This window comes from Pseudopipra pipra, chromosome 7 (assembly GCF_036250125.1).
Source record: "Pseudopipra pipra isolate bDixPip1 chromosome 7, bDixPip1.hap1, whole genome shotgun sequence".
Classification (NCBI taxonomy): Eukaryota; Metazoa; Chordata; class Aves; order Passeriformes; family Pipridae; genus Pseudopipra; species Pseudopipra pipra.
Genome location: NC_087555.1, coordinates 1,269,479 through 1,288,174, shown reverse-complemented (window position 1 = coordinate 1,288,174; position 18,696 = coordinate 1,269,479). Strand labels below are relative to the sequence as shown.

At 38.2% G+C, this 18,696-nt stretch overlaps 1 protein-coding gene across 3 annotated transcripts in view; it reads right to left on the bottom strand.

Annotated features, from left to right (window-relative positions):
- The window catches only part of CALCRL (calcitonin receptor like receptor), a 65,814-nt gene that overhangs the window by 24,992 nt on the left and 22,126 nt on the right, over positions 1–18,696 (bottom strand). For 2 of the 3 annotated variants that reach the window (XM_064660169.1, XM_064660167.1), the window contains exons 2-5: positions 6,734–6,828; positions 5,596–5,740; positions 3,956–4,066; positions 2,887–2,999 (exon numbers count right to left, since the gene is read on the bottom strand). In XM_064660169.1, the coding sequence (XP_064516239.1) occupies positions 2,887–2,999; positions 3,956–4,066; positions 5,596–5,740; positions 6,734–6,781 (417 nt within the window). In that variant the 5' untranslated portion in view covers positions 6,782–6,828. Of the gene's footprint in view, positions 1–2,886; positions 3,000–3,955; positions 4,067–5,595; positions 5,741–6,733; positions 6,829–7,387; positions 7,407–18,696 lie in introns of those variants that run through there. The other variant, XM_064660168.1, reaches the window with a different exon arrangement.

Genomic DNA, 18,696 nt, shown 5'->3' with positions numbered 1-18,696 from the left:
AAAACACCAGGTTTCTAATATATCCTGCTATGGGATTTTATGAGTGTTTATATAAACCTGACTATTTAAGCTACTGCACTGGGTGCCTTCCTGTCTGAGGTTTGATTCTTTCAGTAAGACAGCTCTTAAGTAAAACGTGCCCCCCAAAGGAATTCACATTTTTTTTCCCCTGACAGGAGGTTTTTTCCTTATCATTCAAAGATACTTTCTTTAAAGAAAGCCGTGAATATGATATTGGAAATTCAGTTCTCATTCAGCTTGAAAAAAATTAACAACTCAAAACCAGTGAAGGCTGAACAGACTCGTTAAATAAGCCTACAGCCAAATTATAGAATCCTGAAAATCTGGCCAGATAAAAGAAGATTAAAAAGGAACTGGTAAATTAATATTTGCTGTAAGTTAATGTTATCATTAATTCTTTTAGTTAATAAATAAATTAAATAATAATTAATAAATTATAATAAAAAATAATAAACCCCTGCTTTCAGTTATGGAATCTGTCTCACAAAATCTCTCTTGTTGCATTAAATGTAAGATTATCATTTGGCACACCAGGAAATGAAGATTTATAGGTTAAGCTTTATATTCTCACAATAAAGCATAACTATCTGGATTCTGTAGGGAGAATTACAGCATGCATAGAAATGCTCACATACTGCAAACTCCTTGTATCCCTTGAACTTATTATTTCAACTTAAGACAGACTAACAGCTTGTTGTATATATGGACTTTTGAAATAATATAAAAATATTTCAGGTGAAGCTTTAAGTAGATTGTAAGATGACAACCTGTATACGTGACAACCATGTATACATGCTACAAATTTTCAAATTGTCATTACTTCTAAAAATGAGATAACTTCTTTTTTTAAAAAAAAAAAAAAGAAAAAAGAAAAAACAATGCAAAAGGTATAATTGAAACTTCCATAAAAATTCGGAAGAGAGAAAAGACAAGGGTTACCCTGACATGCTAGAATTTGGGCTGCATAAATGACAACAGCCCTTTTATGACAGGTTCCTACCCCACATCACCACTTCATTCAGTGGCCAATTTAGCCAAACGTGCAGGTTAAGGATTTAGGGGAGTTCTTCACAATTTAGAGCTGAGGGCAGTAACAATAAGAGTTGAACAATGCCCAGCAGTCAGATTTATTGTGCAACATCTCACCCGCCTTCTGAGCAGAGTGAAGAGATAATGCTGCTTAATATAACAACATACTGAATTGTAGCAAGCAGTGAGGTTTTGTTCAGAGCTATTATTCCACTTTAACAATAGCTTCTGATGTGGGACAGAGTTGGAATATGCAGGCAAAACAGCCTGAGGGAAAACAGCTCATTATTCATAAGGAAGAACCTTCAGAGATCTGCTCCTGTCTGAATAAAATCCTCGGTTCCCAGACAAATGTTAGCAAGAATCAGTGAATAGAGCAATTCTGCTAACAGAATTAAACTGCCTTTAGTGAACTCAAGGTCTCATGATTTGAGGAAAAGCAATAAAAAACTGTCTTATTATCATCTGTTACCACCTTTTGCTCAATATGGTTTCTAGGTAAATACCCTAAAGTATTCAACAACAACGACACAGGAAGTTAGAATCTCTATTACATGTCAGATTTCTTGATACAATCCGCTGCTATTGAGCCATTTTCCATGAGGTCCAAATTAATTTACAGCCTACCCCGATATGTATTTTAAATTCCTAGTTCTTGGGCATTTACAGTTTCAATTTACTGCTTCTTCCCATGACTGACTGTTTGATAAACATAAAGAATATTAGTGGAAATACAGTTAGGGGGAGGCAAAATATGCAATTTCGTCCATTGTATCCTCACATAGCACAAAGTAGTTAAAAAAGAGCTCATTTGGAGATAGTTTTTTTCTTTTTCTACATTATCTTGAAGATAAGCTGAAGTATATAAAAATAGCATCTATACATATTCCCATAAGTGTGTGTGTGTGTGTGTGTAGTCTATCTTTGATATATAGAAAACAACTAAAAGCATTTTGCTGCCTGACCTTTTTTTGCTGCCTGATAATTTTGGATGCTTGCAAAATTTCATGTAAATAAATTCAAAGTATAAACTTTTTATAAATGCATATAAAATATAAATATAAAATATAAAAGAGTATAAATAAACTCTTCTATTCATGTGGGTAGCTTAATATCTCAGAAACCAAAAAAAAAAAAGGCATTTGGGAGTCAGGCCACGAAGGAAAAGGAGCACAGGGTAAGAGAGACCCTATCTAACAGTTCTCATAATTTAGTTCCCTTTGGTCTTCAAAGATCCTGTGGTGAATCTACTCAATTACAGCTTGCCTATAAAAACAGATAGATTAGGTCTGCTTTTCACACTGGGAAAAAAAAAAATCTAAACCCCCAACATCTGAACTCTGCTGAAAGATGCCTTGAAGATGTATTAATTAATCCCCAGTAAAAACTCTGGCTGTGCACCTGCTGAAAATCTGTCCCTTAGTTCACTGCATAAACCCACGTTCTCAGCATGGAGATAGACAAATCCCCCTCAGCTCTGCTCAACTTGGACCCTACCTGGAAATCCCAGAGCAAACCACAAAGGTCTGCTCTTACAAGGCACACACTTCACTTACCAGTAGCTGACTGTGGATGGCCTGGACAAGTACTACACATTTAAAATACCCATGAACAAAAAATATTATCATGTTATCTAAGCAGTTGAAATCAGCTGTATAAGACAAAGCAGGTAGATTGGGTTGTTTTGAGTCTGCTTTGCACAATTCAGCCTTTTTGTTCAACATCCTTTCTTCTTCTTGTAACCTGGAGCTGCGTCAACTCTGCTGCCGCTTGAGTTTTGACACTTGTGAAATTTTTTTCTTGACGCTGGTAACATGCACTTTATTCCTTTCCTACCTTCACTTTTTCATGTGTGTAGCTGTTACACTGGGTATAGTTTGTCCACGTCCTGTTGCTTTCGGGGTGTCTAAACCAATTCCCACTTGGGTCGCAGATCTTCGTAACTTTTTCTGCGATCGAAGTCGAGGGAACGAGAAACAAAAGAAGAAAAACGAAAGAAAAACGCAACAGTCAGCACTGAAGTTCTACTTCCTGATGCCAAGTATTTAATAAAGATTGGCAAACAAATGACAGCTTTATTAATATGACTAGAGAGACTTTGCTTGTTACCATGAATTCTGAGAAACTAGAGGCTGTTGCTTTCGCTTGGCAAGAGCAAATGATGATGTGATTTTGCTTAAGAAAACAAATAGATTTTCCTCCTCCAATCCAGTAAGTATCAAAATATATTGAACTCACTGTTAGAGAACTACCAGATGAAGTGACAAGACTATTTAAATGGCTCGTTTAACATCCAAGATCTAAACTGAAGTTTGACATCCTGTAAATTAGGATTGGACAGACAGGAAAACAGCAATAGGAAAACTGCTCAAGAACCAAACTGGAAATTTTCTGGAACCACAATAATTTCTATCATCAAATAGAAAGAGGCATGAGAGGACCCTGGGAAATACAAAATGAGCAGAAAGGGACATGACTATAAATCTGTGACATTTTTCACATGCTCACAAAGTTTAACCCACAGAAACAGGAAATGATTCAAAGTGGGAGAAACTCTTTGTCGACTTCAACTGCAAAATTGAGGTAAAAGAGTAAGTCCTATTTCTGCTTGTCTGTCAGAGAGAAAAGATTTTCTGAGGGAAAAGCTCATCTCTAAGAGGAAAAAAGTATGATCTCACTTCAGTTCCTACTCCCTGATCTACAGAATTCCTCAAGGACATAGGTTGGAAAAGAAAATAAGTAGCTGTTAGTTTTCTATGCGATAAAAGGAAAATGCAAATAGGGGTCTTGAGTTTCTGAAATTCTGGAGCATTAATGACTTGAGTGGGGCAAATGAGAGATATCAAGCACCCAAACCCTCATTTCATTGAGAAATAAGTTGATGTGGAAGTCAATGCACACTTACCTGATGGGTTGAAATCCTGAAAGTAGTCAGGGCAGCGCTGCACTGACACAGTTCCAGCAGCAACATCACTCCAGCACAACCAGCCATCCCATGTCCTGTTACAGTAGGGACCTGCAAACAAGTAGAGACCTGGTAATAAAATAACAACCCTTCTTTCATAATGGTCTTCTGAAAGTAGAGACTGGAAATGCAAGTTTGCAGCAGTGAGAAAAAAAACCAAAAAAATGAAACAGAAAAATAAGATTTAGCAGTAGTTGATTAAAACTCCACTTAATAGAGGTAGCTCCTTATACATACATTTCTTCAAAAATGTTTTAAAATTCAATCTCATTCTACATCCGTAATTTATAAACTTCTGATCTAGAACACAGCGGGCAAAAAACCCTAAATCATTTCATAGTTAATGATGTCCCTTAGCAAAGAGTCTTACGCTTTCAAAGACCATTTTACTGAATGGCTTTATATCTGGATGTGTACCAAGCCTATAAATATGTTTTCTAGTCCATTAAAAACGTAGAGGTGTCCCAGAAGCCTTGAGAAAGCCTGGCTGGGAGGCAGGCACAGCTCCTCTGCCTCAGGCTGGGCTGAGCCTGCAGCAATCCCTGGGCAGACACTCCTGTCAGTGCTCCAGGAACTGGGAATCCACAGTGTCCCTCAGGAGCCCGTGCCAGTGCCTCACTGCACTCACACAAATTTCAACATCTAAAATAAACTTCCCTTGAGAACGGGCCGGGGTTTCATAAACAAACCCTTTCCCAAAAGGCACACAGAAGAGTGACTGACCATCTCTACAAATCTGAAGATGTTTTCAGAGCCTTGCTTTGGTTTTCTTGTAAAGGTTTAATAATGTCCTCGTTTCAAAGGCTGCAGTTTTCAAGCATCTTGTAATTCCTCCTCATCTGAGGATTTTCCATTTTGTTCCAGACCCTTCTGAAGAGGCCCCAAGCTGGACATAAACCTACACTGTCACTCATACACTTGAATTTATTTCAGACCTCCAGGCATTCAGTTCCTCCAAAGAATCATTTCAGAAGAGGAAAATCTCTTTGTAGAAGAACATAATTACCCTTTTCTTGCCATTCAGTGTTTCCAGGAGTTACCAAGTGAGAACCACTGAATACAGTGAGAGGCAGAATCACTGAGGTCAGCTCTGAGTGAGTTATCAGAAAAAGCCACAACAACACTAACACAGCCCTTAGAGCAGGGAAACTGTGTGGATCAAGACAATTCCAATTTTTAAAGGCACAGACAGAGCTATCAGAAGACCATGAAATGAAATAAAGTTGCAAGAGTAATTAGTCAATTTTTTCTTTTTTTTTTTTTTTTAGCATAAATATCTATTTAAATTAACTTTTTCTCATCAGAAATAACAGCTTTGTGTTATATAAGAAGTGGTGTTATGGGCAGGTAATGCAACATATTGCTTTATCCTCGTGCATCCCAAAGTGAGGTTTCTAAAAAATTATACAAATTTTTTTATACAATTTTTTATACAAATACAATTTATTTATTTTCAAATACAACCTGAAAAATACTTACCAGCAAGACAGGAATTTAATATAACTAAGGGATTGTGAATTAGTGTAATTATACCTGTTGACCATTTGCCTTGGTAAAATCTCATAAAAAGTAATTTCTACCTTCTTTCCTGTGAATAGGATCCTGCATAATTTTCTGGTAGCATTCATACTGTGCTGTCATGATTTTATTCCGTGTGACACTCAGTTGTGAGGAGTCCTCTGTGATGTTCTGATGCCCCTCAGATGGTACAGCAGTGGCCAAAAACTAAGAGGAAAGAGACTTCTTTTAGCAAATCACTTATAAGCTCCAGCATAAACTTCTTCAACGTCAATCTTTTTAAATATTGTATTTTAAAATATTATTTTACCCAAGAAAAACCATCTTCCAATCCTATTACTGACAGCGTGATTTTTGTGTTTTGCTGGTTAATTTAGCAATTCTTACCACTGAATCTTGACAAATGTCTCCTGAATGAGCACGGGGAAGCAACCAATTGGCAAGATTTGTAAATAATAATGGCAGCACTGACACAGCCAGAGGCATATAAGCATATTTTTGTAAAATCCAGTGAAATATATCAAAGTTTAGTCTAAAAGACATTTCAGTCAGATCCAAAATGATCCCTTATGAAAAAAAAGACTTTCCATATACTTTATGCACTGAAGCACTTGGCTTGTCCAGAGCTATTTGGTTTCTCCAGTCTGGTGAACCATAAAGTCAACCCTCAGAATACAAAAAGATATTCGAAAGACATGACATGCACTTTTATAGGTACTAAAATTAAAAAAAGCTTAGGATTCTTGATCATAATCTGTACCTTCTTAAGTGCATTTTAACAGTAATTACATGTTTTATGGGAAGCCACTAAATTTCATTGGAAAACAAAGCTGAAGATTGAAATACTGTACCACTGTCATACAAGGGATGAACTTAAAAGCCCTGAGGATGTCCTCTGAATCTCAGATGTCTCCTCCACTCTTCCTGGGGTCTGTAGATTATTGCTTATATGTCACTTATCAACTATTACTGTTCTCAGCCAACAAAGATATGCTGGGTTCAGCAGAGGTTAAACATTATTTCCGTTCCTTTACTACAGGAATTTAAAGGAGAACAGAAGGCAGGTGAAGATCCTGTGGTGCAGAAGCCACGTCTGAACACAAGATTAGTTATTTCTGCATTTCCTTATTAATAATTTCTATGGTATTCTCTATATGCTAGTTAAAACTGCAAGGGATTTAAAAAATTCATAAGACTCACCATAGTAACCGACAGGAAGAACAAAAACATGATCCAGTTTTTTATCATTTCTGTGGCCAGTGCAGTGAATTTTGTCGTAGTTGAATGAACTCGAACTGCAATGGAAAAAAAAAAAAATTAGGAAGAAATATAGCAATTAAAATGAAAGCCAAAAGGGATAAAAGACTTATTTTATTTCTGAATTAGAACGAGTCGATGGAGGTCCTCTTGATTTTTATTCACACATGTGAATATTGTCATGTGACATCCACGGTGATGTACAACGTGCTGTCGAAACAAGGCACCCAGCTCACCAGCAGTGAACTCCAGCAGAAAGTTTTCTCCTGCCCTGCTGCCTCCATTGCCTCAACCAACATCTGCCAAGGTTTTGCCTCAGCCAGGGACCAACCCTAAGAGCAGTCAGCCCTGAGATACGAGTGGACTCCTTGACACCTCCGCCACCAGTTTCCTTAAAGTAGACTCAGATCTTCACAAGCACACACACACACACACACACAGTTGTTTTGTATTTTCTTCATACCAGCTGATATTTAATTTTGCCACCTCTGGAATAACTGATCTAGTAAGTAGCCACTTGATCCTGAAGTTACAACTTTGCAAGGATGACAATGACGCTGCGAGAATTAACTGTGAGCTGTAAAATAGTTTCTGTACCTGCAGTAGCTGTAAAGTAGTTTCTTTATCTGTCATTTGAAGAAAATACAGCTACCCAAACCAGCTCTGATCGCCTTACAGTGCAGACTATTCCTGGAATTGATTCTGGAAGTGGAAAATGCACCTAATGCATAAAATATACAAAATTATTTATTAAATATGTAGACCATCTATCCAGGGTAAACCTGCTGTGACAACTGCCTCAAAAGGAAGGGAAATTTCTAACAGATTTGTCGTGCAATATTTCACTGTGTCCTGAAGTATCCTGAGAAGATCACAGAGCTGGGCCTGGAACTGAGATAAGAGCTTTTCTTCTGCTTGCATCATGGAAAAAGGCCTCTCCATAATTACTTTAAGCTATTAAAACTAAACCACACTTTAAAAATCTAAGTATCTCACTGAACTACCATCAATGAAGCTATTTTCAGCTGAAATAAAGATGATAACGCATTTGTGAGTGTAGCTCCCTCATACAGATTAACTCAGTACCAATCTTACAGTGTGAATTAAGACCTAAATCTCACCCACTCCAGAAATCCCTCACCCAGCCAGCTCAAAGATTCCACTGCCACAGAATAAGGAGGACTGTTGGGTGCTGAGTACACAGAAACCTGCATCCTGAGCTCAGGTGACACTTGCTGTTGTCTTTGGAAGTTTTTCTTATCCAGCAGTCCCATCCTATGAGGGACTGGAGGATGACAAACAACTGGCAGTACATTGGCACGTAGAGGTAATTGTAAATAAGCTCATTCTTTTTAAAAAAACCCCCTGTCTTAGTCACAAAAAGCAACTATTCTGTATCTACTTTTCTGCTTTTACACTGAAACTGAGTCCTCTTAATACAACAATAATACAATCAACAGCATTTTGTAGGATATGCTAACCACAAAATATGAGATCACTGCTGTTCACTGGACAGCCTGATGCAGATACAAGAAATGTGTTGTAAAATCAGTTACTTTCTGTGCCTGTTTCACCCAGACTAAAACTGTATCCATAATCTTCCTTCTCTTTTTACCAGTGGCATACAATCCTGTAGCACCGATTGCTGCAAATTGCACAGGTAATTCCATGAGACACTGCAATCCAAATACAATGTTCTGGAGGCTCTTAAAAACACTTATAGAAAGACCAATTAGCATCCCTGAAATATATTAGTTTGAGCAAATACTACTCTGGAAAATCCACATGTGGTGAGAACTCAAGTAAGTGGATAATTGTAAGGACCATGATCTGTTCACTAAAGAAAAGTCTAAATATCTATGTGTAATAACTAAAGGTTGCCTAAAGCCAAATATCTACAAATATCTAAATTAGATATCTAAGCTAGCAAAAGGGCAATAGGATTTCAACTCTGCATGACAACTGGGGGTAAGGATGATTAATTCAAACCTCTAACAAGTTTCATTCATTTACAGGTGTGGCTGTTTTCCTAGGAGAGGGAAAAAACTGGCCCTTCTAAGGAAACTGGAACTAATAACTTGACTGTTTAGTAAGTCAATAATCTTTTCTCTCCAAAGTATGACAAAGCACATCTGTGCAGAGTTAAAAATCCACAAATGATGTGCACAGGACGGACCAAGAGATCAATCAAGTAGAAAACAGCAACCACAATTTGGGTATGTTTTCCCATACATGTATACAAGAGTTCAAAATAATTTTCTCCACAACAGCTCCAAAAATTCTTGTGCTAAAACTAATGTTGGATGGAAAATTTAAAATGCAGATTCATATACTGCCCTTGCTTAGCCTCCTTATCTGGGCTTTTTAATTTATTTAAAAAGATACAATTTATCTAAAAGATACAATATCATATAAACAAAGGCAGAAATGATCTGCTTTGATTCACAGTCCAAGTTTATTTCTGTTTCACAATATCAAAAGTCATCCCTTAGCTCAGTTCCTTTAATGGTCCAAATCTTCTAATACCTAGTGATTTTGTAAACATTTCCTATCAACTGTTCCAGTATCCACTGTTAAATTATTGAGTCTTCCCAGAAGATAAAATGTTAAGTCAAGCCTATAATTCACTCTATGCTTTCAACTCATTTCTCTCAAGTTGCACACTTCAAAAAAATGTATATAGAGAAAAAAATCCTTTTTCTAAACATCCCTACTTGTGGACCAAAGCACAAAATGCAGGATGAAGGTCATTCAGATGCCTATTGGGACTTCAGGAAAGCATTTCTTGCATCATTACATGAATTCATTCACTCAGTGTTTATTACAGTTGGTCTAGAGAAGAAATTTCCAAAGGACAATTTAGGACCTTTCTTGGGGATGGAGGGACAGCAAAATCCAGCCCCTGGACTCAGGCAGCAGGCCAGTGCTGCTGAGAAAGTCAGGCTTCTTTTCTTAATCATCTGCTCTGATGAGATACAAATAAAACAGAGTTCTCAGGAAGTTCTTTCCCTCCCAAAGCTGCGAGGTATTAGGCACACGAGGAAAAGAAATTAATAGTAAAAAGAGACCCATTGTGCTGCTGCTATAACTCTGACAGTTTTACTGTGGGGAAGAGAAGATAACTCTGTTGGATTGAGATTAATCTATCTTGAATGGTAGCTGGAGGGAAAAGATGGTGGAAGCTTAGACAGAATCCCTTGTCTCCACTCTGTGACAATGGGGACCTGAACAAAATCCAGTAGGACCATGATAGGTGCAGAATGAAACTGTAAGTGGTGTAAACCCAACACCACAGCTACCAGCCCTGTTCTGGCTTTATTTTCCCTGTAAAAGGGATCATCAGATCTTCAAAATGTCATTTTTATTTGCACCAAAGACAGTGAAGACCGGTGTAACTTAAAAAAAAAAAGGGAACTGCCTGATTTTCCTCTTTATTACGTTCTCTGTTACCCACATTAATGATGCTCCTGAGGCCAACATTGTGTTTGTCACTGATAGCAGTGACATCTACTGAAGAAGGAGGAATTCAAAAGGAACTGCAAGCTGAACTTAGCCAAAATAGCCACTGGTGTGGCTTTAACAGATGTTCACATTTCTCTTCCTTCTGCTTTCTCTACAGAGCCATCCTGCTTAATCAGCTGTTTCTACTTTTAACCTTTCCCCATCCTCCCAAGAATAAATGGCATCCTTGCTGAGCTCCAGACACTTCCCATTTCAGTGGCACAGTAAAAGGGTTAAAAAAAGCAGTCAGCGAGAAAAATCTTTTTTTTTGAACTTGAAAACCACATTTAGCACAAAATCAAAACCGCAGACAGCTCCTACCTCAGCAGCTGCCCTCAAGGATGCCTTCAAGTCAGAATGTAACTCTGTGGGAGTGGGATAGGAGGGAGACCCTACTTATGTCTTTGCAGGGACATTCATAGACATGCCCAAACATTTGTCACTAATTGGTAATCTTTTTGCCCAGGGAAAAGAAGCCAAACACATAAACCAACCCCAACCCCAACAACAAAAACACAAAACATTTTCAGTATAAGTGACACACCTTGCAGCGTGCTTGTAACATTGAAGTTAAATAGGTGTGGATATAGATGTATATCCTTCCTCTGTGACTGAAAATGGGGTCAGAATGGGTATTTTCCAGACCATCTCTCCCCCCTTTTTGTTGTTCTGTCAGTCCCTGATTTTGTTTTGTTGCAATATCTCTCAGAAAGAGCTGTGCATGCTACCTGGTTACTTCTGGTTCTTTTTAGAGAGGAGCATACAACTCAAAGTATTTAAAATCCTAAGCCATGTTTGGTTGTTTCTGCCCCAGGTACAGGCAAAAGCAACGAGCTGGAAAATGCCCTATACTTTTCCCTAATCTGAACTGCTGTAGTACAGTGTTATAAAAAACAACCCCAAAACCAGTAGCCTCAAATGGAATTACATCTCCACTCACATAAACTGCCTGGGAAATACTCTTCTGACTAAAAGGCTTAGCAAGTGGGCAGTACCAGCCCAACATTAGTGCATGCCAGACCCACTGATTCCCTAAGAGTGGACTACAGAATCTCCACACTTATCTTAGAGAACAATGCAGGGCAGTTTGGAAATCCTCCTATTTGGGTAAAATGCCTTTAGTTCTGAGGGAATTACTTCTGTCAGCATTTGATCAAACTGCTCTAATGGTATTCCATAACAGCTCACAGCTGCATGTGTGGGAATTACTCCATCCTTCTCATAATTACGGAGTGAAGAAAATAATAGTCATGGAACAAATTTAATGAACTTTGCATAGCACAGTTTCATGGCACTGGAATTCCCTACTGGTTGCCACTTTGAATTAAGGCCCAGGCATCAGCATTTACAGACTCACAAAACAGGTGAGACAGATCAAAGGAGTGGGATCCTCCCTGAGATAATGGTTATATTTCTGAAGCATGAGCTCTTCACAGCTTCCAACATGTTTCATGGCACTGCTCCCTTCATTCTGGTATTGACAGGGTTGGGGTTTTTTCAAATGTATTCTCCTTCACTTGAAGAAACTGGCCTGTTACCCAAATATGTCAGATCTGTATGCTGCTGCATTTCACAATAAATTCAATTTGACTTTACTATATTGCCTTACAACACTGATACAGCCCAACTGTGATGCTTATGGAATGGGTATAAGGGGCATTTCCATCCTCACAGCCATTATCCGTTCAAATCCCACCCTGTGACTTCCTCTCTTCACATCAGGAAAAAATGGAACAACAAGAGTAAAAAAAATACTCCTAAAACTATTTTGAACTGATTAGAACTACTGGGATAGATGACTGTGTGTACAGAACCCTGCAAAGAGCTCATGTGAGGAGCAGAGTGGCTTACAAAGGATGACAAAACTGAGACCCTTCCCCTCTTGCACTGCAGAATAAAGATGCTTCCAGGCCACAAGTGAATTAGTAATTAGGAAAATATTTGCAATACTCGTATAATAATCATGAAAATTAGAAAATAAATAGGAAACAAGCCCCAAGTTTAAAAAGGAACCGAGTTTCTTTAGTCATCTCATCCTCTGAACACAGAGCATTGCTCAGACGCATGGAGACATTATAAAAAAATGCCACACTGAAAAATCCCTTCTTCTCCCTTTCCTTCCAGGAATTTTTCCTAGGAAGCAGTTGTGGCACAATGGCATTGACTGTCTTCTTGAGGATTAACAGAAAGAAGGAAGCAACAGAGTGGCACAGCTCAATTTACCACTCAATTTATAACAGCTTTGTCATGCAGGTTCAGTAGGAAAAAGTGCTGGCTGTTTAATTCTTGGGCCATGTGCTACCCTGGTCTCCCTGTGCAAGTAGAAAATTAGGTCTAGTTCAAAGATGTTTCCACATCTTTTATTCTCTCCATTACCAGGCTTTTTGCTTTTGTTTTTGCATCACTCTGGTTTCTTGCCAGAGGCCTTGCAGAGATTGGAGAACCATCTGCATATGAGATTGCAGATTAAATTACTCCTGTGGGCTTCTTCCCATTAACAGCTTTTGGCTACCACTCAGATAAGTTTTGTCACCTGCACTCAACAGAAATTACCAGCAGCAGTCGACAACGCTCGTGGCCAGTTCCAATAATACCTAAAATGATAAGAACCCATCACGGAGTGATGGTGGTGTTAGCTTTTTTTCTGGGTAGGAGGAAACCCTCTGTTTTCTAACACTTTTCTTCTTTTGCTCAGTTCACAGGTTTGTATGGCATTGTGAACTATCCTGAGGAGAAACACTGTTATGGAGGTCCAGTTAAAATCCAAACCAACTAACAAAAAAAAAAAAAAAAAATTAAAAAAAAAACACTACGAGAAAACTCCCCAAATGAGGGTTTTGGGGAGGAAATGCCCACAAGGTTCTTCCCCTGGAATATTCTGCAATTTCTGCTCTTGGGCAACATTATTCCTTTCCACACAGCAGACTGCAGAGCTAAGATGTTTCTGTGGTTTTGTCCATCACACCAATTTTGGCTCTTTAAGACAGTATTTCCACCGATAAAAAAGGGTAAGAGGATTTCTTCCTGGCTTTTACACGGGCAGATCTTCTCAAGAGAAGATATTTCACTTTCTTTATGCTTTCCATAAATTATGAAGGCTCTACCCATAAATTATGAAGGCTCTAACCCCTCCTTCTCAAATGTGGTGAACTTTCTACCTGCCTTAAGGACATGCAGATCTAATGAATGACTAAATTCTAACAGCTGATGGATCAAGATGATTTAATGCTGGTACTTTTCTTTCTTTTTTTTTTTTTTTTTAAACTCTATTAATTTCTCGCTATAGCAATTAAAAAAAAAAGAGTTAAAAAAATTTAGTAAATTTTTTTAAAACTTTACTTCCTCCAAAACAACTGCTACGCTGTGGCAAGGATGTCCCAATTAACATGTTATTTTAAATAACAGGGGGATTGCTCATGACATTCATTCCTCTCCATGGAAAAAGTTGGAGAGCTCCCACATTCTATATTCTGCATGTATTCAACAAAAAACCCTGCCCTGTAAATGTAACTGGAGCGAGATACCCACAGACACATGGAGCAAAAATTCTTGTGAATTTTTGGGAAAACTCCAAAATTCATTGGGATGTGACCTCGAACCCAATGACACAATCCAGCAAAGCACCACAAGGATGCCACTGGAACTGCTGAATCTTCCTGCCTGAGCCCAAATTCTATCCTTTCATTCCAGATGCATATATTAAGATCAGTGGGTATCTCAGAGATTTTAGGAGAGGCCTCCAGGCCTCTGGAGGGTGTGAAAACAGCCCTTGACTGAGTGGGCATTGACTTCTTTGCTGTGTCTCTAAGGGAGAGAAGCCCCTAAGGACATGCCCCAGTTTAGAGAAAACAAAAATGTTTTCCATCTTGCTTTCCCTCAGCTTGCACCTGCTGATACCAATAACAAAAATGTAACCTAAAAAAAAAATAAAAATTAAATATAGTTAATAGTTACCTAGATATAATTGTTTGTGGATGGAGCAAGGAGGTGGATTCAAGGAGCCTCATGGTCCCTTTTAACTTCAGACACAGCATGATATATGTGAAAAATATGGTATATCCCTCCAAAAAAAATTTCTCCACCTCCAAGCAAAATTATTTGTTTTGGATTTACAAATTCATCAAATGGACCCTACCACGTGTTATAACCCCCCTTGTTCAGGTGCCTGAAGTGGATTTTTTTCCCAGACACTGCTGTTTACAAGCTGAACTGCTGCACTGTGTACCCCTCTCAGTCAGTGTTTTTTTATTTGAGTGACTCTGCCTGATGCTGTTTACCAAGTAATGACCCAAAAGAGATCCAAAGGTTTCTTTGTGAAGATGTTTACGGCATGAAGTCATTTTTCTCATCTGGCCGAGTTTTAAAAGTTTTTTTTGTTATTTCTTCATTGACATGTGCTAATTTTACAAGAACGGTATTTCCCCAGTTCAAAGACTTTTCTCAAGGTCAGAACAAGGCAGTGGGAACAGGAGAAGGAGTAAAGCAAAATGTACCAGGACTTTTGTTTTTTTTCAGAGCTTACCACTCAGGCTTTTTCTCACTGGCTCCAACCCAGTTTGGCAGCTAAGTGTCTATGAACCTTACAGGTTTCACACCAGTTTCCTCTAGATTCACATTTAGAAATGCAAATATTTACACACAAATACAGGTAAATATATTCTCATTCGGTTATGGATAAGGTTACAAGTTTTAAAATATTATTTTTTAAAAGAAATTGTTAATTTTTTAGGTGGCCCATGCCACGCCAGCAGCTCAGAGCAGGATGGGGAAGGAGCAGGTGGCCAGGAAAGGGAACTGCTTGTGCATAAACACAGTGCTGCTACAGCCACTGCATCAGAACCAGTGTCCTAACTTTGGGATCACCATTGGTCAATGGCTTGAACAGAACTGATGAAACAAATATAGATAAACTCTTCATGGAAATGTCAGAAGCACCACAGTCTCCTGATTTTGTGCTGGGTTTCTTTCTTTTGCTTAAAAAAAAAAAAAAAAAAACCAACCAAGAAATCTCACTAACAAAAAAACCCAACAAACAAACCCAAACAAAAACCTGAAGCATAATACAGGGAACTAAAATATCCCCAAAGCAGTTTTCTTTTCACTGGCAATAATTTTGGTCTGGCAAAGGATGAAATTTCAGATGGGAGGTTCATGTCAACATTTTCTCTCCTGGGATATTCCTGATGCATTTACTATTCCAAAAAAAATTCAGGTAAATTTAAGGCAGCTTTAGAAATATTCAACTTAGTACACTTGCTCAAAACAAAATAAACCACCAGCTACTTCAAAGCCTTTACCAGGTCAACCTCAGTCACCACAGTTCAGAACATTTCCTCTTAAATTTAAAATTTCACATGCCAGAGGTCGAAAGTGCAAGCTCTGGAATATTTCACCCTTTGAATATTGGACAATACATGTTACACTGTGCAAAATTATCAAAACTACTAATCCACCCCTGTAGAAAAGCCAAAACCAAAGAGCAGCCAAAACCAACCTTTTGAATTCTAGTCATCTGCAGCTTGTCTCCTTTGCTTTAATTAGCTGCAGATACTTCCCAGCTTTCCCATGGTTTTTTTTTCATCTCTTGTATTCCTAAAATGGCATTTGAACAGCAAATGGTTTGAATTGTGCTCACGCAGAGTATGCCAGGCATAAAGGAGTTTGTGAGACTCGAGACAGTTAAACCCCAGCTATTTAATCTCAACAGTATGGGGAGAAATTACCTTCTATATATTTCTAAAGTCTATAACTGCCTGCCAGTATATGCACATCTTCTTGAGACCCCCAAAAACAGGGGACTTAACTTCCAAGGCTCCCATGGGGCTGCACTCAGGAAAGTGAGGAAGGGCAAAGGCTTGGGAATGACTTCTAGTGAAAGAATGGATGCACATACTCAGAGGACGGATTAAGAACACAAAAATGTCAAAGCTTTTGTCTTTACATTTATAGCCAGAGCTTTCATTTTTACACCTCCCTCTTTTTCTCCTCACAGACCAGCTGCAGAAATCATCTTAAAGTAGCCATAAAGTAGGCAGAGGGATAAAGGATTTTTCTGTCCTCTATCTATATTTCCTTCAAATGAGGATATGTACCTTCAAATGAGGACAGGATATTGCTATAGCCAATGATATTTTACATTAACACCATTTTCTGTCCACCTGACTTAACATTAGTGTTGACAAATTGGGGAAAGTATCCATCAGTGTATCTAAGTCTTCTAAATGGGAATTCCCTTCAGCTTCATCCACGGGAATATTGACATAACATAAGTCTGACACAGACTGAAGCACCCAGGAGTAAAGAAACAGTTGCTTTGCCAGAGGTGTTTTCAGTTTAAAAGTTAATTATAGGATCAAAGCAGTAAACTAAAGAGCTTAACAAAATGAGAAGTGAGATCCTTTGAATGGAAGCAAACTGCTATTAAGTGACTACAGTGAACTCTTGGTATCAGCCCTGGGCATTTCTGATCTGAAAGTGTACACAGAGGACACAACCTGCAGTATAAACATGAGAGTCTCAACTTGTATTAGATACAATCCCTCAAAAGGCACTGATGGCAGCTTGGACAGCCATTTTCAACCACCTGGGACAAATTTAAACGGTGATCTTTGTCAATTATCTTTAATGATGTGCCCTTATTTTTAAAAGAATAATTTCTCTTTTGCATTAGCTCAGCCTTTTAGTCTGAATAAGAGCATCTAAGTAGAAATCTTTAGCACTGACTGAAATGATACATGCATACATCTTTTCTGAAACACCACTTAGGGATAATTTCTCCCACCTGAAATTGTAGACATCAGTCCTTACCTGAAAGTAAGAAGCTGAACCCTTCCTAAGCTTAAAATTTGTTCATCGATCGTCTCTTGCAAACCCTTAATTTGTTGTTTTTGTTTTTTTTTTTTGAAACACCAGAGGCTAACAACTGCAGAGAACAACACATCCCATCTGCCTCACACTGCTGGACGGTAACACCGAGGCAGAATGAGATGTGTCGTTGCACATGATCCCATAAAACCCTCTGCTCTTTGGGAAGCAGAGCTTTTATAGGCAGTGCCAGCTGCAATCTGTAGGAAGTAGTGTGAATGTTTCCATGAATTCAGTTGAAGATCATATGCTCAGGGCGTGGCCGTGGGAAAGACTAGTGCATCTTACACACAGTCCCTAAAGTCCAATTAGCGTTCCTTTAATTACAAACAGACTTTTCCATATCCTTTTGCAGTGTTCCACCCTCCCTCACCTGAATGAAAAGCAAAATAAAACACTGTGAACATTAAAATATTACGTGGGCTGGACACAAAAAATCACTGCTGTGATAAATTTGAGTCTCACTTGGACAAGATACTTCAGGAAGATGAAATATTACATAACAAAAGCAGTCAAACATTACACAGACTGTAGCAACAGCAGAGGAGCGAGTCTCAAGCACAGTTCTTCTGGATTTATATAAAATATAATTTTTATATATACATAATATATATGTATATATGTATATATATGTATATTTGTATATACATGTATATATGTATATGTATATATATGTGTATATACATATACATAGTATATATAAAAGTATAAATTTTATTTATACATAATTTACAAATTGAAGCACATTATCTCTTGTCCAAATGTAATAATAATAATAATAATAATAATAATAATAATAATAATAATAATAATAATAATAATAGAGGAAATAGAGTGGAAAAATCTCTTGTCAAAATTGCAAGCAGCTGAAAATTTCCACTGCAAGCACGGAAAATATTAGGCAGCTTTAATATAGGTGCCCATGTTTTCTGCACACTCACATCCTGCATTTTTTTTCCTCGAGAAAAATAAAACCCACAGAAAGTCTCACACTGATTTCACGCTCCAGAAAAAAAAAAAAATAAAAAATCCTTGGCTGAAACAAAATGCATGGAATTTGATGGGAAGCTTTTATAAAGATTTGATTGAGTTTGTAATTCTACAGATCCTGCCCTTGGTCTGCCAGTGTCTCATACACAAGTGCAGTGCTCCTATTTATTAGTTTGGCTAACTGGCTTTGATGCACAGTTTGGACATCAAACTGCCAGGCATTCCTTACCTCAGACTGAGGCACCAAAAGCCACTATGAAAAAACCCCCACCTTTGCACAGATTTTTTTCATTTTTCCCTGCACCCTTTAACTTGGTAAGACACCTTAAAAGGCTCATCCTTTTCACTTGATTCAGGCAGTCTGGACTTGCACCCCTCCAGTGTCACCCTCTCAAAGCTGTGTGTGTGCATCCTGTTCCACAGAGCATGTGAAAATTCAAATTCATCTCGCTGAGAAGTTTTGTTCCCAGCTGCTTGCTTGGCACAGATCTGGTTGAGGGCGGGGGGAAGGGAGGGAGGAGAGAGAAAATTTTCCAAGCAATGGGGGAAAA